Source organism: Neopsephotus bourkii, unplaced genomic scaffold (genome assembly GCF_033783945.1).
Source record: "Neopsephotus bourkii isolate Nb327-2 ecotype Australia unplaced genomic scaffold, CSIRO-AGI_Nbou_v1 NB_804, whole genome shotgun sequence".
Taxonomy (NCBI): domain Eukaryota; kingdom Metazoa; phylum Chordata; class Aves; order Psittaciformes; family Psittacidae; genus Neopsephotus; species Neopsephotus bourkii.
In genome coordinates this window covers 2,895,094-2,917,696 of record NW_026901300.1, presented here as the reverse complement: position 1 = coordinate 2,917,696, position 22,603 = coordinate 2,895,094, and the positions used below count along the sequence as shown (strand labels likewise).

The 22,603-nt window shown below is 48.4% G+C and overlaps 3 protein-coding genes across 4 annotated transcripts; 2 read left to right on the top strand and 1 right to left on the bottom strand.

Annotated features, from left to right (window-relative positions):
* Positions 1–510: 510 nt before the first annotated feature.
* On the top strand, positions 511–3,472 carry POLR2J (RNA polymerase II subunit J). Its single transcript, XM_061355543.1, has 4 exons — positions 511–601; positions 769–858; positions 1,664–1,838; positions 3,213–3,472. Exons 1-4 carry the CDS (start codon positions 549–551, stop codon positions 3,246–3,248), a joined length of 354 nt encoding a protein of 117 aa, XP_061211527.1. The 5' UTR covers positions 511–548; the 3' UTR covers positions 3,249–3,472.
* Positions 3,473–3,609: 137 nt separating this feature from the next.
* Positions 3,610–19,483, bottom strand: LRWD1 (leucine rich repeats and WD repeat domain containing 1). 2 transcript variants are annotated; one of them, XM_061355541.1, is made up of 16 exons: positions 19,377–19,483; positions 17,555–17,694; positions 15,290–15,524; positions 14,203–14,322; positions 12,629–12,781; positions 11,764–11,907; positions 10,800–11,141; positions 10,043–10,169; positions 9,700–9,809; positions 9,043–9,250; positions 7,471–7,543; positions 7,240–7,380; positions 6,483–6,580; positions 5,507–5,668; positions 4,723–4,850; positions 3,610–3,987 (listed from the first exon to the last, which is right to left on the bottom strand). In XM_061355541.1, exons 2-16 carry the CDS (start codon positions 17,632–17,634, stop codon positions 3,847–3,849), a joined length of 2,262 nt encoding a protein of 753 aa, XP_061211525.1. In that variant the 5' UTR covers positions 17,635–17,694; positions 19,377–19,483; the 3' UTR covers positions 3,610–3,846. The 2 variants fall into 2 exon arrangements, with proteins under 2 accessions (XP_061211525.1, XP_061211526.1); XM_061355542.1 differs by lacking the exon at positions 19,377–19,483 and having other exon boundaries at positions 15,290–15,410; positions 17,555–18,574.
* A 522-nt stretch (positions 19,484–20,005) lies between these two features.
* On the top strand, positions 20,006–22,207 carry ALKBH4 (alkB homolog 4, lysine demethylase). The gene is made up of 3 exons (XM_061355530.1): positions 20,006–20,125; positions 20,779–20,976; positions 21,420–22,207. Exons 1-3 carry the CDS (start codon positions 20,021–20,023, stop codon positions 22,059–22,061), a joined length of 945 nt encoding a protein of 314 aa, XP_061211514.1. The 5' UTR covers positions 20,006–20,020; the 3' UTR covers positions 22,062–22,207.
* The last annotated feature ends 396 nt before the right edge of the window (positions 22,208–22,603 follow it).

The window sequence follows — 22,603 nt, the reverse complement described above, 5'->3', positions numbered from 1 at the left end:
ATGGGTTTGCTGCTGATGGTATTGGTAGTGCCAAGCGGTGACATCAGTGCCATTGGTGGTGACATCAGTGCCATTGGTGGTGACATCAGTGCCATTGGTGGTGACGTCAATGCAAGTGGTGACATCAATGCCATTGGTGGTGACATCAGTGCCAAGCGATGACATCAATGCAAGAGGTGACATCAATGCAAGTGATGACATCAGTGCCATTGGTGGTGACACCAATGTCAAGTGGTGACATTGATGCCATTGGTGGTGACATCAATGCCAAGTGGTGACATCGATGCCAAGTGTGAACCTCACCATTGCCCCTTCTAACGCCACCTCTGCTGCCGCCATCGCCGCCCCCACTCCTCACGTCATCGGCGACGTCATCGGTGACGTCATCGGCGACGCCATCACCACTGTTCAGCAGCATCACACGGGTGGGGTGTGCAAATAGCACCGACTCCTCCCGCCCGCTTGGGGGCGCTGCCGCCGGCGCCGGAGCGGAGCGGAGAGGAGCGGGCGGAAGAGGCGGGGCTAGCAGCAGTAGTGGCGGCGGCGTCATGAACGCTCCTCCGGCCTTCGAGTCCTTCCTCCTCTTCGAGGGCGAGAAGAAGTGAGCGGAGGCGGTGGGGAGCGGCTTGGGCCCGGGCAGCGGCATCGCTTTGAGCCTCGGGGCCGGGGGGAGGCAGCGCTTGGGTCGCGGGGGTCGGGGGGGGGAGGCCCGGGCTCCCCATAGGCCCGCTTCCTGAGGCGCTTATGCTCCCCTGTGTATCCCTTTAGGGTCGCCATCAACAAGGACACGAAGGTGCCCAACGCCTGCCTGTTCACCATCAACAAGGAGGACCACACGCTGGGGAACATCATCAAGTCGTGAGGAAATTGAAGAGAAAAAGGGTTTTTTTGGGGGGATGCTCTGTGGTAATTCTGCACTTAAAAGTGAAGGGGTAGGGTCCACAGATGCATACGTAAGGGGGTGTGTTGGGAAACTCCTCAAAACCATTGGTTTCAATGAGTTTTTAATAGGAAATGAGCTTTTCAATGGTGTTTTAATAGAAAATGAGCTTTTTCTATGATCTTTTAATAGAAAACGATATTTTCAATGATCTTTTGATACAAAATGACCTTTTTCAATTATCTTTTGATATAAACGATCATTTTTTATGATATTTTGATATTAAATGACCATTTTTATGATCTTTTAATAGAAAATGATCTTTTCAATGGTCTCAATATAAAATGATCATTTTCAACAATCTTTTGATAGAAAATGGTATTTTCAATGATTTTTTGAAATAAAAGCTTTTCAATGATCTTTTGATATAAACGATCATTTTTTATTATCTGTTGATATAAAAAGATCTTTTTTTATAATCTTTTAATAGAAATGATCTTTTCAATGGTCTCTTAATATAAAATGATCTTTTTCAATGATCTTTAGATAGAAAATGGTATTTTCAATGATTTTCTGAAAAAAATCTTTCCAATGATCTTCTGATACAAAATGACCTTTTTCAATGATTTTTTGATATAAACTAATCATTTTTTATCTTTTGGTATAAAATGAGCATTTTTTAATGATCTTTTTAATAGAAAATTATCTTTTTCAATGTTTTTACTATAAAAAAGCACTTACATTCATGCTGTGGGGTTGTTCATTGCTGCTTTCCCATTCCAGGCAGTTACTGAAGGACCCCCAAGTGCTGTTTGCAGGGTACAAGGTCCCGCACCCGCTGGAACACAAGATCATCATCCGTGTCCAAACCACCCCTGACTACAGCCCGCAGGAGGCGTTCACCAATGCCATCACGGATCTGATCAGCGAGCTCTCTCTCCTGGAGGAGAGGTTCAGGGTACGTTGGTTTCCTTTGAGCTCCTTGCAGTTCAGAGTGAAACAACAGGAGGGGTACTGCTGATAGTTTAGGTTAACAGCTTCATCACAGCCATGCAGCACCGCAAGGCAAAGGGCTGGGTCCTGCACTTGGGCTGCAACAATTGCCCCATGCAATGCTACAGGCAGGGGAAGAGTGGCTGGAAACTGCTCATGGGAAAGGATGTGGGGGGTGCTGACTGATGGAGCTGAGCATGAGCAGCTTGTGCCCAGGAATCCACCAGCATCCTGGCCTGTATCAGCACCAGTGTGTCAGCAGGGCCAGGGCAGGGATTGTCCCTCTGCACTGGGCACTGATGATGCTGCACCTCGAACCCTGTGTTCAGCTCTAGACCCCTCACCACAAGAGAGACATTGAGGTGCTGGAGCGGGGCCAGAGAAGGGCACAGAAGCTGGTGCAGGGCCTGGAGCACAAGGGTGATGGGGAAGGGCTGAGGGACCTGGGGGGGTCAGTCTGGAGAAGGGTCAGAGGGGACCTGATGGCTCCCTACAACTGCCTGACAGGAGGATGGAGCCAGGAGGGGCTGGGCTCTGCTCCCAAGGAGCAAGGGATGGGACAAGAGGAACCGGCCTCAAGCTGCACCAGGGCAGGTTTAGATGGAGCTGAGGAACAATTCCTGCCCCAGAGGGTGCTCAGGCATTGGAACAGGCTGCCCAGGGCAGGGCTGCAGTCACCATCCACACACTGTGGAGACAAGGCCCTCAGTGCCATGGGTTAGTGGTGGCCTTGGCAGTGCTGGGAACGGTTGAACTTGATTTAAGATCATTTTTTGATGATCTTAAAGGTCTTTTCCAACCTGGTTGATTCTATGATTATTTGGCTCCTGTCCTTTGCACATCTGATGAGCATTATTTGCACATCTGATGAGCATTCAGTGAGTGCTCTGTAACTCCCTAGGTGCCCAGCATCGGTCCTCTCAGTCATCTTAATGTAGAAAACAATTTTCCATTCTTCCAAATGCTTTCTAAGACAGTTTTAGGAAGTTTTGGACCACTTCTCATTGCTTTGCTCTGCTGTGCCATTGTATTTATTTAGCCCCTGATTTTTCAGACTTAATCTGCCCAAAAGGTTGTTAGACAAAACCAGGGAGGGTATGATAATGTCTGTAGGATAACGTCTGTGTCGTGTTCTCTGATGTGCTGGTACAAGGTCACAGTGCACCAAGTCTATAAATACAGCCTGGTTTTGCTTGAAATATTATTTCTCTGGACGGGGTAGAGGTTTCCACTGCTGGTTTGTGTGGGGCTGTGTCTCACAGGAGACTGTTAGGAATGTTTAAACGTCCTCCAGCTCAGTAACAGTTCTTGTCTGAGCGTTTGTGTTTGTGTTTTACAGGTTGCCATTAAAGACAAACAGGAAGGAATCGAGTAAAATCACCCTGCTTAGAGCAGGCTCTACTTCCGAGGCAGAATCATGTGGCTGTTTGTTAGATGAATCCTGGATTCAAACTCATGGCCAGTATTTTCCCCCTTAACCCACTCAGGTTTAAGCAGCAGCGGTGTTTTGAGTTTGTTTTTTTGTATTATATTTTGCCAAGAGGAGAGCTGTCATGTCTGAGCTGATGGGTAAGGCATTAAAATGATTTATACTTTCCCTATTGGAGCCTTAATGCAAATATTTGTGCTGTTGGTGAGGTTGGTGTGAGAGCACTTCCAGAGGAGCCGCTGCTGTGTGACAGCAGTGGATGAACTCTCTGCTTTTCCTTTCCAAGAAGTCCAGGCACTGCCAGCAAGACTGGGGTTTTGTTTTATTAAGTGTCATTTCTATATAAAACAAATGCACCAATTGTGGAAAACTCACAGTAACAGAAACTGGGTGTTTACAATGATGGGATGAGTTTAACAAACAACTCTTGGTGTCTTGTCTCTTGCACATAACAGCGGGTCTAGAAAAGGTGGTGGTTACGTGGGTAACAGTCACTAACACTGCACTAATTCAAAGCACGGGCATGAAACTGGTGGACAAGGAACTATGACTTCTTCCAAATTGCTGTTATGTTCACACTAGTTAGGACAACAAGGTAAGTAAAAGTGGGGTCTGAGACCACGTTGTTTACTAGGATTTCATCCAGTTGCTCCCCGTTTGCTCGCAGCTCTGGCCACTGGAGAATCTAGGAGGAGAAGAGAGGTTGGATAGGCAAGGGCTGCTGGTGCTGTCTCGGAAGGTGGGAGGACGTTAATTAGTGTTAATTGACAGCTGGGTCTCTGGAATCTGGTTCCCTGCCCACCCGCAGAGGCTGAATGAAAGGCTCTTGCCCTTTCTGAGGGAGGTGGTGCAGCTCCTCCAAAACATGTGGACTTGATCAGAAAGGAGAAAGTGCTGCCTTGGGCAACGCACTTGCAAAAAGCTTTTGGAACACTGGGTCACTCCATACCTGCATCTAGTGCAGCTCAGCACCAGGTTCTGATATGAGAGTATGTGGGACTGTCCTTTCAGCCGCTTGGTCACTGCCCAAGACAGAACTGTCCCTGAAGGCCAGGGATGTGTACAGCAGGAAAAACGTGCATGAGCCCTTTCCTCCACCAGGAAGAACTCTGGTTTCCCTTTGGCTTCCATCCCCTGAACCCAGCAGGGAAGTGGTGTCTCCACAAATGTATCATCAGGCTCTCCAGTTTAACCATCAGCTTTGAGAGGGCCCTTCAGCTATGAACAGTTGCTTGTTCCTGCAGAATGCAGAGTTGTTTTACAGCTCCTAATTCCTGCCACAGCTGGGTGTGAGAGTTGAAAGATGGCCTTGGTCATGCTCTAGAGATTACTTTTAATGGTGTGTGAGAGTTGGGTATAGACAGCAGCAGGTATGATCTGTTGTGAATCTGCTCCCTGCTGGGGCAGAAGGGAGACCTACCTGTGCAGGAGGGATCTTCTGCAAAGGGGAGCGTTTCCCCTTTGCAGAGCTCCATGCCTTGGTGTAGCTTGAGAGGTTGTACATCCACACACTTCCCTTCTCATCGCCACAGAACACGTACTCTTTTGCTGCAGGACCAAAAGAAGAAGATGAGAAGCAAGTCTGGAATTAAGGATCCACTCTCCTGTAATGCAGAACTCAAGCCAGTGCTGCAGGAACCCAACAGAGGATGTGGTATTTCAGCATAATACAGCACAAATATGCTAAATTACCTTGCTCTGAAAGCTCATTTCACCTAAGGCTAAATCAGTTCTCTTGCTCTAGCAGAGAGAAGCTAGTGAGAAACACTAGGGGATTTCTTCTGACCTTTTTTAGACTTTTTTTGGTCTAGTCCCTATTAGTCTCAAAAGCCAGCTGCCCCTGGCGTATCCTGCCCCTTCCTTGAGATGTTAAAATGGCTCCAGCTACACTACAGGGCCAAGCCATCAGCTCTATGTACTCTGAAGCCCTGTACAATTGAGACCCTGTCATTGATCAATGCCTTTGTGGTTTCCCCTCGCATGGCAGATGGTAGAGCTGTAATTAATTATTCCTGATGTTATTTATACACAGCTAGTGCTACACAGTGCTGCAGCTGCATTACAAGTCAGGGCTCTTGGTAGTAGAGTGGAGATCAGGCTGATGGGGACTGAAATCCAGCTCCAGGCTTCCCCACGCCAATCTCAAGTCAATCTCAACCAGTGCAGCATCCCTGCCACAGGGAGTGAGGAAGAGCACTGCCTACCTGGGCAGGTGCTGAGTGTCAGGTAGGACATGTTTGTCGTGGACCACTCGAGCTCAGCCAGAATAACTGCAGCTATGGTTCGTTGGCGTCCTTTCCCCTTCGTGTCAAAAGACCGACTCCAGCTCCATAAGTATATGCAGCCTGCTTTAGAGCTCTTGGAAACTAGGGAAGAAAGATGGGAGAAGCTGTGTCAGTGACATGGGAAACCTCAAGACAAAGGCTGGTTGCTGGGGAAGGTGGTTCATCCAGAAGGTGGCTTTATGATGTGGGACCTGATATCAGCGGTGTAGGTAGTTAGGGTCTGGCCATCGGAAGATGTCACGCTGTATGGAAAGATAAGACCCCCCTCCGAGTAGCCAATAGGGCCTAGCCTAGGTCCTAAGCAGACGGACGTGACGTTGTAAACCCAGGCTCTATAACGCCGTGTTACTCGCCAATAAAAGCCATTTGCCATCCACCACATTGGTGTCCATGAGCTGATGGCCCGAGCGGCCTGGGGTTGGTCGCCATGCCGTTCCTGAACCAGGTCGCCTCGCCAACGAAGGCAACACAGCGGCAACTCTTTCCACCTCCTTTACCTCATTTCAGGATAACTGGAGGCTGCAGAGGGATTTTCAATCCCACAATACATTCCTGAACTGCAGAACAAGCATTAGCCCATGCTAGTTCTAGCCCAGGCCCAGGCCATGCTTTTAAGCACTCTCCCAACAAACACAGCTGGCACCAGCCTTTCTCCCTTCCACTTTGCCCTTACTTGGCCAAACATGCTTTGGGGATGGGGCCATCCCCATCGGTAGGCCCGCCCAGAGGTGTATTGCACCTCTAGCCCACATTTTAGGGAAAGATAAGTGACTCTGGGAGGCAGCTCCATTCTGTACCCCCCAGCAAACTGGAGAAGAGGTAGCTGCACCCCATTCAGCCTGCCATGTGCTTAGGTGCCTGTTTTTCTGGGTTGGGCTATTGTGTTTATACTCACCCACAATATCATCATTCAGAAAAGCCAAACCATCAACCCTGTGCAATGTTGTCATGCTTCCATCCTCATCAGGAAACTGGAACGTGGCATCAAAAGGCCTGGAAATAGAGGGAAGGGTGAAATGAGTCGAGGCCTGGATGGGGAGCAGCGGATGGGCACATAGTAATGGGATGTGTTAGTAAGTCTCTTGCCAAACCCAGCTCAGTTCCCACTTGGAATTATGCCTTTGGCCACCTGGGTTAATTAATGCAGCCCTTTTGCTTAAGAGACTGCTGGTTTACTCCATCTGTTTGTGCAGACCTCAGGATTAGTGTATGACAGCGGGGCATGACTCCACTTGCTTTGCTGTCGTCATTTCTTCCTGTGCTCCCATAGAGTGCCCTTCCCTGGGCAACCTCCTGCACCAGCAGCAGGATTGGCCTTATGGGAAACTGAAACTAGAGCCAAGACTTTACGCTCTGTTACACTGCATCAAGATCCACACCTTCCAGTTTTAGGGTATTGCATTCCAGTCCTGTCAGCCTTCCTGCAACACTTGTAGACTGGAGCAGTGATACACACTCAGGGATGTTGGCTTTGAACACTCCTTTAGCATTATGCTAGTATTTTTTCTTGCCTCTGTGGGAAGGGATGTTTTAAATTGGGTAGGACATGCTGCCTTTTCTTGCTCAGGCCTCAGTCAGAAATAAAGCCTTTGCCAGGACAAGCTCTTTTTGATAAGGAAAGCAAATACATGCCCCCAACTTTGGGATCTCACCTGTTTTTTTGTTCCTTATCCAGTTTTATATTCCAGGCAAAACAGCCACCTTCACAGCCAGCCAGTAGGTACTGATTCGGGCAGGTGGGGACGAGGGCAATCCGTAAGGGAACAGAGAGCACTTCCAGCACCAGCAGCTGGCTAACAACAAGAAAAGAGAGTAAGCAGTTACGTGGTGCTGCGATAGTTACAGGCTCCTGGGCTGGACATGTCTGGTTTTTGAACCTTTACCTTGCTTTGAAATTGTAGTCAGAGTCTGGAATCCCAATATCCCAGAGTGCAATTCGCTTGTCATAGGATGCAGCTGTGGGACACAGAAGAGAAGCAGGTAGTGACACCGCTGCTCATCTAACTCTTCTCGTGCTAGCTGGCAATTCTACCCGTGTCACAAGCTGTAACACTCTCAGCCTGGGGCATCAGAGAGCTCCTTAAGACAGCAGCAGTCACTGAGGCTCCTGGCTCAACACCACGTCACAGACACTGTCAAACAGCATGGTCAGTAATTTGCATTCTTTATCCTGTGCTCTAAGAGGAGCAGATAAAAGAAAGTTTGTTTCTGGTGTCCATTACTAAGTTGTGGCTTCATAAGGTCCTTAATGAGCCCCTTTCAGCTCATGTTTCTGGGGGTCCAGGGGAATCTAAGCCCTAACCTCCCCTCTCAGGCAGACGCCACTTTATCCCATGCACCCATGGCTTACTGTGGTCACATCCACAGTAGCTCCCATGGGGAAACTTAGGCATTGATGTAAAGTGTGAAAGACCCTTCATGTCTTTGTCACCAAAGTGATATACTGCTAGCAGAAACAATCCTAACAGCTTACACAGAGTAATCTGGATCCTGATCAGAAGACAGCCCTCAAATGACTACCTGGGGTAATGTCCCATCCCCAGACAGGCATGCAAAGACTCTCACTTCATTACTATGAATGTTTCCATGCAATGCAACAAGCTGTCCACTCCATTGTATGGATGTGCTATCCACCTCCTTAAACTTCTAGGCTTCTGCTTTTTGCACTCTTGAGCTGCTTCTTGGAATTATCCACTACAGCTACCTGTGTTTCAGAAAAATCCCACTGTTAATGGCTCATGTAGCACTCTAACCACTCCAGGATGTGAGTAATTGTAGGCCAGAGGAACAATGTGCTGTGGGGTGCAGTTTGAATGGCTCTAACAAATTACTTTACAGGCCTGACAATGCAGCTGCAATCTGTAGTATAATAGTTCGGTCCTACCAGTCCATAACTTCAGCTCTGTGGGCCCTACTGTGTGGCAAAGCTCTCTTTTGCATCAGGCTAAATAGTGTAGAAAAAAAGAGGTCTGACAAGGTACAGAACTCCAAACCCCTGTCATTCATCCAGAAGCACTTACTTAAGTGCATAATTTTGCTCATTGGAAAAAATGAACCCTAACAGCCCATTGTACACTGCTTGCCCCTGTTGCTATGCTGCTGAGAGCCCTGACCACCTGCTGCCTGGTCCCCAGCAGCCTGCCCTGGCTCTCATTCTTCTTACCCATCCCTGCGGAACGGGGCCACTGCTGGGCTTGTTCGTGACGGCCACCCTGAGAGAGAAACAGGAGCTGCTGCACCTCAGCTAAAGGGTCAGGCTCTGTGGCTGAAACAGTCTGTACCTTCTGTAGATTACTGTCATATGAGACTAACAATACTCCCTCCATAATGTCTGGCCATGCTTTTTCTATGTGTGTGCAGTCCCTGCTTACACTGCTGACAGTTCCCCTTGTTAAGGACGCCCAGCCTTTTCTACATTTGGTACTAAAACTAATGAGATTCTGATCCAGACTTACTGAAGAGGTGAGTTTCTTGAGTTGGGCTGAAGCAGACAGTAGCAATGGGCTTTTTATGAGCCTTTATCTCTCCGTAGCAGAAGTCAGCTGCCACATGGATCAGTTTGACAATCCCTCTCCTCCCAGCAGCAGCCAAGATATTACGAGATTTCTTCCTACTGTCACTGATGACCATTGTAAGGGTTGTCCATGCAACACTGAAAAACTCCTAGGACAGAAAGAAACCATGAGCCAAGGGAAAGATCAGAGCCAGGAGGAGAGCTGTCAGCTCAGAGATAAGACAACCATCTGAGAGCTATCGAGGTGAAATGACATGACTGTTTGAGGTGCGGCATTGAAGCTCAAAGCCGCCCTCAGAAGAACACAAACTATTGACACAGGATGTTTAATCCTCTGTGCTGTCAAGCAGTCTTAGCAGAACACACACGTATGCCTGCGTGAGGAGAAGAGAGGCAGACTAATCTCCTAAGCTAACAAAAACCACCCAAAACAAACCAGGCTAAAAGGATAAGCAATTCAGTACCTACCTTCATCCTTTTAAGACCTGCTAGAAACTCTTTCAGAACTCTTTGTAATGTACATTATGCACACATGTATGTAATTATAACAAATGATGGTATTTCCAGTCAATGCTTACTCCTCCCACTTGCAACATACCTCTGCAGCCACCTTATACTTTTTCAGCACTGTCCCTGTCTCACAATCAATCAGACAGACAGATTCCCCTCCACATGTTGCCACGGTTCTGGAGGAGTTCACAATGGGATCTGAAAGATGGAAAGAATAGGTGAGAAGTTCCCAGGTTCATGGATAACACCTGAAGACTGCCTGGTGCTCTCCCAGTCTCCTGTTTTCAAAGTCAAAGAAGAAGTACGTAAGCAAGTCTCTTCCTGACAATGGAGACTACAGCTTGAAGGAGCAGGGGTCTAATGCATGGAGTCCGCTGGGATTCCAGAGCCGGGTGGTTCTGGGAATCCTGCAGACCTCTGTAAGAGCTCACCTTTCCTGGCTCCAGAGTCTAGCAATGGCTCGAAGACACAGGACCAGAGCTGCGTTTTAAAATCCTCGCGGCTGTTGCCTTTACTGTGACACTGAAGAAAATGCAATGGCTCTGCACTGACATCCTCCTACAATAAACCATCCACATTTAGAAAATTCATTCCCCTGACAGCGCTTTCTTTGCCTGTGACTGCCTGGACAGAACCCTCCACTGAGCACAGCAACCTGAGTTAAACGGAAGGGTCTGATCAGCCCTTCTCTGCTACAGAGAACAGGAGAGACTGAGGTGCCACCAATGCTCCAGACTCCTAAGCCAGCAGGCAACTGCTTAGAAAAGATGTGTCTAGCAGAGCCCAGCAATGAACCCCATTTCCTGATGCAGAGAAGTGTGAAAAACCCTTTATATCCCCACTGCTCTGAGCTGAGGGGGAAACACCTTTCCCCATGCAGCCATCATTTTGACCTGAGTGCAAGTCATGGCAGTCCCGTTTCTAAAAACAGGCCTTCAGTGCACCACCTCAGAGCGCTGGTCCATCCATCCCCTGCAGGGATTCACTGTGTCCGGGGGGGGGGGGGGGCCTTCCCTGATGCCTCTGAGAGATTTAAACCAACAAAAAGCAAAACCAAACCCGTAACTCACAATATATCTGGCCAGTTATGAGCTCCAAACTGTGCAGAGCTCTGATGAGATCTGAATGCAGCTCTTCCCACTAAACCAAGAGGCCAAAAGCCAGTCCTAAGGAGGCTGATGAACGTACCTTGCCCTTGGACTTCTTCACTGGGGTCAAGGTAACAACTCCATTGTCCTGCTCCTGGCTTTTCTGTTCCCCTGTCAGCTGGCTGGATCTTCTGTTGCTTTGCCCCTTGGGCAACTGCTTTCCGTTCTTAGGTGTCTCTTCAGCTTCCTGCTCAGGGCTCGCCTCTTTGGCTGGCTGTTTCGATGTTCTTGGTTTCTCAGGAGCTGGCTCATCCTGCACATGACTGGACTTTGTGGGATTAACTACAGCCTCCTTCTCAGTGGTCACCTGGGGCTTGGACCTCTTCTTGTGAGAGTGTGTTTTTGAGCGATTTCTTTTCCTCTTTCTGGCTGTTACTGTGACCTATAAGGCATGTTGTCAGTTTGTGCAGGTTTCTGGCTTCCCCAAGATGTGCAGATGATTTGTAAGTCAGAGATATTAATTATTCAACTGCAAGTACCCTCCTATGGTTACAGACTGGGTTCCAAGAATCAGAAAGCCAAGAGCTGCAGAGTTCCTAGAGGCAGAAGCTAATGAAAAATCACTTCTCTCTTCCCTTGTCCCAGTTACTTGTGATTGAAAAACAATGTGGAAAAACCAAATCTGGCCCATGGACCCAGTGGGTTTAGTCTGCAGCCATTTGAAAGAAGGTGAGCACTAACACAGTGTGGCCATGTTATCAGCCAGTTCTCAAATATACCCCTTCCTCAAAGGAGAGGTGCAGTCAGTAGGACTATACTCAGGCAATCTTTTGGGTATCCTATGTGAATGGAAGCTTTCCCCTCTTGGAGAGCAACTCAACCTTCACATTGCTGGGAAAGGTTCAATCTGGCTATAAAGAACAAGCTTCAGTTGTTGAGTAACAGGCTGGAGCCTGAGGCTGCCCCTACAGTTACCACAAGGTCATAAATGTAAACTGACAAGTGCTATGGAGTTCACAGGAAATAAAAAGGACATTGTTAATCGAACTGGAAAAATCACCTACCTGACCCTTGTCCTCTGCATCTTCCCCGGGGCTTTCTGTGCTTTCTTCTTCCTCATTCTCATCTATCTTTTCCTCTGGTTCGGGATCTGAGTTTAACTCCAGACCCAGTGAGCATGCCAGAAACTCTTCTGCAATCATTTTCACCTTGGAAACAAATATGTGGCTATGTAAAAAACCCCCACTGAAAAGACACACAGCAACAGCAGAAACACTGCAGAAAAATGAGGGCTGCTTTGCTGAGTTCTTAGTATGTGCTTTCACTGTTCTACATGAATTTTACACGTGATGGAGGAGCTGACAGCCTGGCAGGCCAAGTCCTTTGCTGATATTACATGACCCAAGAACTTCACTTTGTCATGGACATCCGGGGTGCACATTTGTGAGAACAAGAGTACAGCAATGAACGAAGACAAAGGAGAGATGGAAGCCTCAGTTGTATGTATGTACATACAACTCAAACATATGTTACAACTAAATGGTATCTTTCCCCACTGGGAGTAACTACAGTTCTGTTATTACCTTTTCTCCTCTCATACAGCTTCCATCAAGACTAAAGGATGCCGTTAGAGCTATATGCAAATAATTAAGTACTAAGGAACTGCAGTCTCATTAATTAGTACAGGTATAATTATTGCTTATGAATTAAAACAGTGTTTAATGACAGTCATTGCAGCTTGGTGCACATTCATACCTAGTGCTTCTGTAACAGCTTAACAAAGAAAACCAGAAAACGTGATCCCCCACCCCTGTCTGCAAGAGCCCTGACACCCAAATCCATACAGCATTTTAATCAAATCCATTCAGGATCAGCCTGCAAATTCCTTGCCTGAAGGACAGGAGGGCAAGTGAGTGATATGTCACCTACCCGCCAGCGGGTGAACTCACTGAGTGAGCTGGGCCCACATACTACATTGGTTTGGACTGACTTCAGGAACTTCTTCTTGATGGACTTCACTTGCTCAGCTGTGTGTTTCTCAGGAAGTTGGTCACGGAAGAATTTTTCCCAGTGAGCAGTAACCTGGGCAGCGAGACTGAGTTTAGTCATCAGAACACTACAGAAAACCAGAGCAGAAGAGCACGGGAGTACTTGTAAAAGCATTTAAGAAGTTGCCAACGCTGAGGCTCTGCTGGCTGCGTGACAGCACTGCTTCCATTGATTTTATAGTGTTCAAACCACGACTTCAGCTAAGAAGAAACCCAATTCCTCTGAATCAAGCTTAAGTGAGTGTGGGTAAGCGGAGAGCAGACCCAGAGCAATGCCTGATTTCATGCCTCTGGATCCATAGCAAAAGGTGTTAAGCATTCTTACATCATGCGAGTACCTGACAGGTAACTAATTTATTATAACAGGCACGAGATAATGGGGGTGGTTGACTTTTCCTATATTTCAAGTGTGTTCATGAGCAGCACTGGTGCATGTCATTCCCATTTATAAAGATACCTTGGCTCCAAAAGGTTTCTGAACTATGAGCGCAATCACTCAGATGTCACTTACCAGCACAGTTTCCCACCTGAGAGTTTCTGGTGGGTACTAACCCATTCATAAGCATTTGGACCTAACAGACATTTTACATTTAGACACAGCAGTAAGAACTGGGGAGCCGGGACAGAGCAATACCAGCAGGCAAAGGTAACTGGGGCACAGATACCAGCACAAAAGGAACAGCACAGGGAGCATTTGGTGTCTCATTAACCAGCCAACCATGCCCAGTTGCCTGGAGGATAAGAGGCTGAGCAGCCCCCACCAAGACTCTTTGAGATACAAGGTATGACATAGGTAACATGAAGCACAATAAGCTATTCCAGTTCAGTATTTAACCTCTCCACCACTGCTACACAGAGGGAATTAACAAGATCAGCTAACAAGAAATCAAATGGTAAGAGCAGTACTGCACAAAAAAACCCCAAACCTTTTTCATCCTACAACAATTTTGCTGAGGATCACAACATGATTCATGGGGACAATCTGTCAGGAGCTAAACTGTGTATGTAAATGAGTGAAAAAACAATTCCAAACATGCACAGATGAAGAAGAAAGAACAAATCCTTGTTCCTGGTGTATGATGGAAAAAAAAACAAGATTATTTTGAGCTTGATTTTATGCTCCCCATTCCTGGGGCCAGGACAATAACACAGATTAGATGGGGAGGTGCATACAGCCATTATGTCAGCACCAGGATCCACCTATTTCTGAATGATGATCCGAGTGACCTGAAAAACTAAAAGGTCAGACACAGACCTTGTTGGCCCTGCTCCTGTGGTTTAAACTGAAGGCAGAAGTTTGCTACACAGAACAGGTAGAGCAAATGCAACCAGTGACCAGAGAAAGCAGCAATTCCTAGGTTGCCCACACTGTGAGCTGTGTTCAGAGGATGTCAGAACACATTTTGTTTTGTATTTAGTTACTGTGTTTAGAGATTAAGAACTACCACATCTTACCTTGTTGGTGAGCTTGCGACTATTGACATGCCTCACATGTTTTGCCAGTTTGGTGATATCTTTGCCATTGAGTAGCCGAAGGTTTTGCAAAAGAAACATTACTTTATAGTCATCGTTGAGCTAGAAAGAGAAGCCACCAAAGCTGTTGTTATATGGTACTTACTTTAGCTTTAGTCCTTTATTAAAATACAGGCAAGGATAAGAAGAATATATTTAGGCAGGAAAGGCTATTTCATAGGATCACTTCAGCATTTCTGACATTAATATAGCCTTTTAGTTGTAAATTAACATTCTCCCACCTCAATCCGCAAACAAAAGACCTGCCTAACGATTATGCAGTACTACCATCCAACGCAAGGTGGTGACGGTGTAACCTGGCTCATCTGCTCCGGCCCGGGTGCAATGCAGGGTATCCTGCTTGCATCCTTCGGTGCTAAGCAAGCATCTAAGGCAGATGCCTACAGCAAAGGCACCAGCAGGGCTTCTTTGGGTCAGGTGTGCTGTAGGTCAGACCAGTTCACCAATCCAGTTTACCCAGCGACACATATAATTCTGTGGGCATGCAACAGCAAACAAGCATCAGGGCCTGGTGGCTGTTACCAGTTTAAAGCACATATAAAACTACAGTTTGAATGCTTTTAACCGTACAGTCAGCAATGCTTCTTGGGATACATCAGAAAACCCAAACTAGGCTAATCACCAAGCAGCAAAGGACCAAGTCTGCTCTTTCAGAGCACAAGTGGTACCAAAACGAACATCTGAGAAGGAGGCTTCTACAGAGTCACCACTACATTTCACATGTGAGCATAAGATATCCTGCCTGATAAACTACCTAAGACAGGACTGCAACCTGGAGAATCAGGAGTTCAAGATAACCAGATTTTAACATCTGAATGGTTTTGGGCAAGTCACTTCTGCAGATTGGGAAACAGTGGCACAGACTAGCGAAGTAGCTCAAAAAGACTTGCTGCCTTCTCAGATGCCCTAACACTTGCTGCCTAAGAACAATATATAAGAATTAGGTGTAACTGCTGTTTGTTGCCCGTCTACTTAATGCTTAGCTTTGTAAGGACGTGAGGTAACTCACGGTCAAGTACACGTTGTTCTCGTAGGTCAGCTCCTCGAGCAGAGGGAACTGTTTCAGAGCAGTTACATCTTCCAGTTTGTTGTTGTTGCAGTTTAGGACACGCAGATCAGGCAGGGTTAGACTGTTGGGAAATCTGTCCAGTAAATTATCAGAGAGATCTAGTTTCTGCAGATGCCTCAGCCGGGAAAACAAACGCGGGTCTAAGTCTCCAGTCTTCAACTGCAACTTGGACAGGCTGAAACCAGAAGAGACCATGAACTATCTGCACCTCTCAGTTCAGCACAACTCACTGGGTAAATGTGATCCATCCTGCTTTTTCTTGACTGCAGGCACAGATACACGGAAAAGATGCCGTGTCTGAGCTAACAGCCCCCATCAGAGACTCAAGTCTACCAATGTATTGCAGTACAACTAACCTGCTATCCAGAAAAAGCTCTGATGGGTAATAGAGATGCTGTGAGCAGGGAATCACTGGAAAAGTTCTTGATCATAGATAAAATTACTAAACCTCTCAGAATGTTGGTATTTTATTCCTTTGCACCATCAGTTCAGCAAACCTGTGGCAATATGAGACCCTCACTATACCATCCGTCCACCCTGCCCACAGAATGCGTAGTTTCATCATTACACTCATTCTTTAGAAACCACCATCTCACAATTGGTATAAGTAACAGAATGCTCTGGTGATTCCAAAAGCTATTCCTGTCCTCCCTCTGACTTCATGCTGACACTCACACAGATTGGATCCAATTGGATCAGTTTGCTGATCTGGCTTAACACTTTTCATCCCTGCATTAGAAGTTAAGTTCAGGCCAAGTGCAGAGTCATTTGGCTGCTTTCAAAGAAACTAACTTCACAGAAAAAGAAAAATGAAATTTTCCCATTTCTTTTCTTTCTTCCAATTCACTCCTGAAGTGAATTTTGCTGTAAAAACTTCCAATGGCAAATATGGAATTTATGGAAAATCCCAAGGCTGCCACCACAACAGAAGCATTTTGTCCTGAGAGGAAGTGGTACAATATTTGTGAGGGGAAAAAAATACCCCTTCTCTGTAAGAAAGTGATAAGTGCACATTATAAGAAAGATCATTTAGATTTGATCATTTAGTTGAGCTCCAAAGGGAGCCTCTAGTCCTAACAGCAAGCCTCTCATGAGGACACAAGTCTGAGTTCCTTTAATAAAGAGAATCTCCATCTCTAATGATTAGTAATAAAAAAGCCTTCTAAACATAAAAAAAGTGTGGCTAAATGAGGTGAATAAAATCAGGAAGCAAACCCACTTCTCCTTCACTTGCCATCTCAGAAGCCTAACCAGCCAGGCAAAGCAGGTAAGAAAGGCTGGAGAGAATTCAGCTGGCTGCAAAGCTGGGTGCGACAACTGTGTCATTTTGGGGAGAAACTCAACACAGTGTTCCCCAAATGGCCCTTCAAATATATCCCTTCAAAACCATGCTATGAGGCTGCATGGAAAAAGCCATGCTCTGGAAATTCACTGCTTCACACATCTCAAGATCACTTTGTTACCCAGATCACTGCAGCCTACACTCTTCAGAGAAACTTCAGAGGTTCTCTCTAAAAGCGATTATTTCAGCACAAGACAAACCAAAATAAAGCTACATGAAACCCCAAACTCTTCCATCAGTGACAAAAACATCGAAGGCACCAGCCAGAAACTGGCTGAGTCACTCGGATTGACCAGTTTTGGAAAAGCAAAATTCCACTGTATTAAACGTTTGGAAAGACACATATTTTCAATGACCTCTGTTAAGGATCTGAGCAACAAAACTGGTTTTCGTGGTTTCCAAGCGTGCCAGAGTTTACTTATTCACCCTCTTCACAATGTCTGAGGTACTAGCATAACTGGATTTAGAGGAGATGGAAAAGGGTGGAGGGAGAGGAAAAGGGAGGGCAAATAAAGCCAGAAATCTTTTTAAATCCCTTTAAAATCCAGGTCAGAAGAAATTCTCTTACTCGCAGTAAGCAGTTGCCAGCAAAGACAAGTGTTTTGGGAATAGGGAGTCTATCTTAGGGTTGGAAATCAGGATCTGGGCTTAAGCAGTTTTACAGAGGTGGTACCCTCTCTCGTGAATACACTAGTGCTAGTGAATGCACTAGTGCTCACTGATCCTGCACTGAGAATGCCATCTCCTGCTCCATGCTTTGTAAGTGTCTCTCTTGCGTGCAAATGCTTAGGGGAAGAAAGGCAAAACAAGGATTGCCCAGGCTGGATTCAGCTGGAATTTTCCATGGGCCTGCCTGCACTTACTTCAGCGTCTCGATCTTTCGGAGCCTTGTGGATCTTGGAACTGCTCTTTCCAACAGAAGTTCTGTAGTAATTTTTGACATCTTTAACCTCCACCCCGCTGCTGGAATCAGTCAGCTGTAGGATCTCTTCTTGTTCCCTTCCTGGTAAAACAAACATGAATGAGAGGAAGTCCTTTCAGCTGACTCCAACAGGGGAAAAAGAAGCAAGTTAGGAGGTTAGCTACTGTCTTCACTGCTGTGTTTGAAGTCGCCTGTTTGACCTGGTTGAAATGGAAATAGCAGAGATTGTTGTTACACTGGGCACATGCTCCCAACAACAACAATCCCTCCCTCGGCTATGAAATTGCTGCAGATGAAAGCTGTCCCCAGGGCGATGGCACTGGGAACTAGGACAGTCTCCCTGTCACCTGTTTGGACATCTCCTGAGCAACAGGGCTCTGCTCCAAGAACAGGCTTTCAAATAAACAGCAACAGTAAGAGTAAATACACCTGTTGAGAAGGAACTCCTCCCAAGGAAACAGTGCACTCATTGGCCTAACAATACGGGTAGGCTCTTTCCTAAATTCCCTAAAATTCTGGAAAACTGAATTAATTATCAGAAATGTAAATACTTACCCATCACTAACATCATCTCCTCACCAACAAAAACCACCCCAACAGTGCTGTGAATGCTATTGGTAAACTGATGTTTTTGTGCATCACTGTGGCCAGGACGGCACACACAGACTCTCTGATATTTATACTAACAACATAAATAGAGCCAAAGGAGCTTCATGGAATTACTGATTTGTGCCTTACTGCTCTTCTGACACGGATTCCAAGAGAAGGGGAGAAAGAAGAGCTCCAAGGCCAGGCTTGCTACCGTCTTTCTGAGTTAGTCTCACCGCTGCCTAAATGCCACTGCAGTAAATAGTGGGGAACATGCAGGACACTAAGCTGTCCTTAGGCTTGACTTCAGCATCACAACATACCTACAGCACCTGGACCGGGTTTGATGAGCAACAGGGCAGTGCTTTGTTAACACCTGTAAGCAAGAGCAATCCTTCACATACGGGATGTTTTACACCAGCATAAAAAGCATTGAGCCTGAAAAATGCTGTTGAGGATTTGATCCTTCAAGCAGCAGAGCTGTCACTTGAAAGTCAACCCACAGGATCAGGCCTTCACCTGCTGAACCTAATAAATCCACTTAAGCTCTAGTATTCACACGATAAACTTGACACCAATGACAGTGGATGTCCCCATCACCCTCTTCTGCCCACACTGACACCTCAGCCACCACTGTGTCACCTGTGACACCAGGAGAGCTGCAGGGAACACCACAACATAACACGCCCCATAGAATCATTATAGAACAGTTTGGGTTGGAAAGGACTATAAGATCATCCAGTTCCGAGCCCTGCCATGGACAGGGATGCCTCACACTAGACCAGGTTGTCCAAGGCTCTGCCCAACCTGGCCTTGAACACTGCCAGGGATGGGGCATTCACCACTTCTCTGGGCACCCGGTGCCAGCACCTCAGCACCCTCACAGGGAAGAACTTGCTCCTTATCTCCAACCTGAACTTGCCCTATTTCAGTCTGAACCCATCACCCCTTGTCCTATCACTGCAGTCCCTGATGAAGAGTCCCTTCCCAGCATCCTTGTAGCCCCCCTTCAGACACTGGAAGCTGCTCTGAGGTCTCCATCAGCTTCTCTTCTCCAGGCTGAACAGCCCCAAAAGCCATCACCACGGGTGACACCAGACAGCAAGCACATTCAGGTACCCCGGGGCCTGACGAACCCATCACCCAGCGCATCCCCGATCCACCACCAGCAGCACCCCAGTCCCGCAGCAGGATGTCCATGCAGGCCAGGCATCCCGCGGGGATGAACGCGAGCTCGGTTTTAGCTACCCGCTATGGCCGGAGCTCTGCCCCAGGGGAGCCCGATGTGCCGGGCGCTGCACGACATCCCCACCGCCATGCTGGGGATGGCACGGGCGGCGGTGCCAGCCTGCCACCCACCGCGGCTGTGCGGCTGCCCCTCGCACCTTGGGAACACCGGAGCCGGGCAGGGCCGCTTGGCGCCGGCCAACCCGAGCGCGGAGGCCGCGGTGAAGGGGCCGGCGTCGGCCCTCGGCCTCAGGGCACCACAGCGGGCTGCGCGGCCGGACTACAACTCCCAGCAGGCCCCGCGGCGCAGCCGGGCCCAGCACTGCTCTTCGGTGCCGCGGGGGCTGCTGGGACAGCGAGTCCGCGTCCACCCGCCCCCCCCCCTCCACACACACACACACACACAAAACACACCCACACACCCGAGCTCACCGGACCAACCGATCAGGCGTGCGGCCTGCGCCCAGCCCGCCGGCCCCGCCGCGCTCCCCTCACCTTGGGACGGGCCAGGCCGCGGCAGGGCTGGCCGTGAGGGAGGAGAAGTGTGTGTGTGTGGAGGGGGGGGTGTCCCCGCGGAGCGCAGCCAGCGAGGATGGAGGAGGCGGCGGGCGGAGGCGCCGGGCCCGGCTGCGGCTGCAAAGGGATCCGCTCCTGCCTGCTCTGCGAGGGGCCCGCGCAGGCCGCTCCGCCCCCACAGGTACCGGGGAGGGGGCGGCGGGGCGGGGCTTGCGGCGGGGCGGGGCCGGGGCGCCCAGCGTGCCCCCCCCCGGGCCGGGCTGGGGCCGCGGGGACCCCCCTACCACGGCAGAGCCCGGTTCTGCTCCCTATTCCCCCCCCCACACTCCCCGCAGGGCACAACGAGGGGCTGGGGACAAAGCGGGACCGCCCGGGTGGACAGAGCCGTGTGGGTTCAGCGATGGAGGCACAGCGCGGGCCTCACCCGCGTGTCCTGCAGCAAGGAGCGCTGCAAGCGTGGCCCCCTGTCCTTGTCGGTATCTTCCCTCGTTCAACGTGTATCGGTGTGGCGGGGCAGCCGCCCTGAGGAATACATCCCTGGCAGTGTCCAGGGCCAGGCTGGACACAGGGGCTTGGAGCAAGCTGCTCCAGTGGAACGGGTCCCTGCCCGTGGCAGGGGGAGTGGAACTGGATGACCTTTAAGGTCCTTTCCAACCCAAACCATGCCACAGTTCAAGCAGCAGTGGTGAAAAAGAAGCAGGGATGAGTTGTTCCCCAAAGCAGCAAGAATCCTGTACCGTTTATATAGACGTTGCAAGGGGTAAATCATAGAAATACCTTATGGCAAGAAGTCTTTTCCCCCATGGCTTTTCTTCTGTGTTGTTATTTCCGCAGGGAGAAGATAATTTCACTTACTGTCCAGCAACGGGCCTAGCTAAAGGAAACGAGCACTCGGAATTTGCTGGCTGGGCATTTCCATTTCCAGGGGTGCTCCTCGTGGAGGAGTTCATCACTGAAGATGAAGAGTCTGAGATAGTTGAACTGATGGATCGGGATGACTGGAAACCCTCACAGTCTGGCCGGAAGAAACAGGTCTGACTTTAGCAGCACATTTGATCTTAGGTCCCTCTGGGAAGGGAAAGCTGTTTTCAGCTGAACCCCCACAGCTTTAGATGTTTCATTAAAGGTTTGCCTTTGAAAGCAAGAATTACTTGTCATTAAAGTCGACTTATGGCAAAAATATGTGATAGTTACAATAAACAGCATTTTTATGCATGTTCAGGCATTAAAGTTCACAAAATCTCCAAGCCAAAGAAGTGGGTGGCTTGGTTTGACTTTACAGGTGGGAAACCTAATTCCAGATTAATGTGGCTTCACTGAGCCCTTTCGCAACCTGGCGACCAGGTCAGTGGAAGAGATGAGAACAGGACCCAAAGGCTTGACCGTGAGCCCTGTAGGGATTGCAGCCTCTCCAAAAACACTTGTCCTAGACTTTTCCTTAACAGTAGCTTTCCCCTCACCCTCTTTTCCGACAGGACTACGGTCCCAAAGTGAACTTCAAGAAACAAAGGCTGAAGGCTGGCAGCTTTACCGGTTTGCCAAGCTTTAGCAAGAAGATTGTGGCACAAATGGAGGCCTGCTCTGTGCTGGGTGGTTTCTTACCTGTTGAACAATGCAACCTGGACTACATGCCAGAGAGAGGTTCTGCCATCGACCCCCACTTTGACGACTGGTGGCTTTGGGGAGAGCGTCTGGTGAGCTTAAACCTGCTCTCAGAAACGGTGCTGTCCATGTCTTGTGATTCAGAGGACAGCATCCAATTATTTCCCACTTCCAGCAAAGAAAACGGGGAATTAAATCCCCCGGGATCTTTCACACAGACGCCACCGTGCCAAAACCCAGGCAAAGAGGGACGCAACTGCACGTTATCCCCATGGCTCGTTCCAAGCCGGGAGGTGACTGTTGCCGTTCCCTTGCCGCGGCGGTGCCTGGTGGTGCTCTATGGCGAGGCGCGGTACCGCTGGAAACACGCCATCCACCGCAGGCACATCCAGCGCCGCCGCATCTGTGTCACGTTCCGGGAGCTGTCTGAGGAGTTCAGTGCAGGGGGAAGGCACGAGGAACTGGGTAAAGAACTGCTTGGAATAGCTCTTTCCTTTCAAGGCAGGCCGGTGTGAGCAGCGAGAAGCGGCTGGAGTTGCCTTTTGTTAAGGAATATGCAAGATAAGCTGTACAAGTGGTTATTCCCAAGGTGTGTATACAAAGATACGCTCAAATGAGCTTATTTTTTGATGATAAGAAGCAGAAATAAAGAGTGTGCAAGAAGAGGGCGAGCTGCTTGTTTCTCCCAAGCCTGACCTGGGCATCGGGAGAAAGTCAGACCTGAGCTGTTGTATTCACTTGCTGTATTGTAACAAAGTGCAAAAAGCAAAGAGCCAGGGCTTAAGTACTTCAGTGTATCAAAGGAAGAAACATAGAATCATTAAACTGAGCTGAGTATCAAACAGCACAGGCTGAGCCCACACCCTCGGCAGATTTTAACCTTTCCTGGCCCAGAGCTGATCCTCTCACATTGCTTTTAGCATTGTACTGTGCCGTGGGGACACAACTACCTCCTAACCCACTTCGGGTAGATCCTTTAGAGATCCACTCTCCAGGGGAGGAGGGTAAGCATCTCTCACAGATAGTCCTGGGAACTAATTAAAGTAATTATCCTTTG

Excerpts from the sequence above, each read along its gene's own strand:
- POLR2J (XM_061355543.1), top strand. The coding sequence starts at position 549 with ATGAACGCTCCTCCGGCCTTCGAGTCCTTCCTCCTCTTCGAGGGCGAG. Across the intron at positions 602-768 it reads CTCTTCGAGGGCGAGAAGAA|GGTCGCCATCAACAAGGACA; the intron begins GTGAGCGGAGGC and ends GTATCCCTTTAG. Across the intron at positions 1,839-3,212 it reads TCCTGGAGGAGAGGTTCAGG|GTTGCCATTAAAGACAAACA; the intron begins GTACGTTGGTTT and ends TGTGTTTTACAG.
- ALKBH4 (XM_061355530.1), top strand. The coding sequence starts at position 20,021 with ATGGAGGAGGCGGCGGGCGGAGGCGCCGGGCCCGGCTGCGGCTGCAAA. Across the intron at positions 20,126-20,778 it reads AGGCCGCTCCGCCCCCACAG|GGAGAAGATAATTTCACTTA; the intron begins GTACCGGGGAGG and ends TTATTTCCGCAG. Across the intron at positions 20,977-21,419 it reads AGTCTGGCCGGAAGAAACAG|GACTACGGTCCCAAAGTGAA; the intron begins GTCTGACTTTAG and ends CTTTTCCGACAG.
- LRWD1 (XM_061355541.1), bottom strand. The coding sequence starts at position 17,634 with ATGTCAAAAATTACTACAGAACTTCTGTTGGAAAGAGCAGTTCCAAGA. Across the intron at positions 12,782-14,202 it reads GTCGCAAGCTCACCAACAAG|GTTACTGCTCACTGGGAAAA; the intron begins GTAAGATGTGGT and ends CTCGCTGCCCAG. Across the intron at positions 7,544-9,042 it reads TCAAGAAACTCACCTCTTCA|CTGCATCCTATGACAAGCGA; the intron begins GTAAGTCTGGAT and ends TGTGTCCCACAG.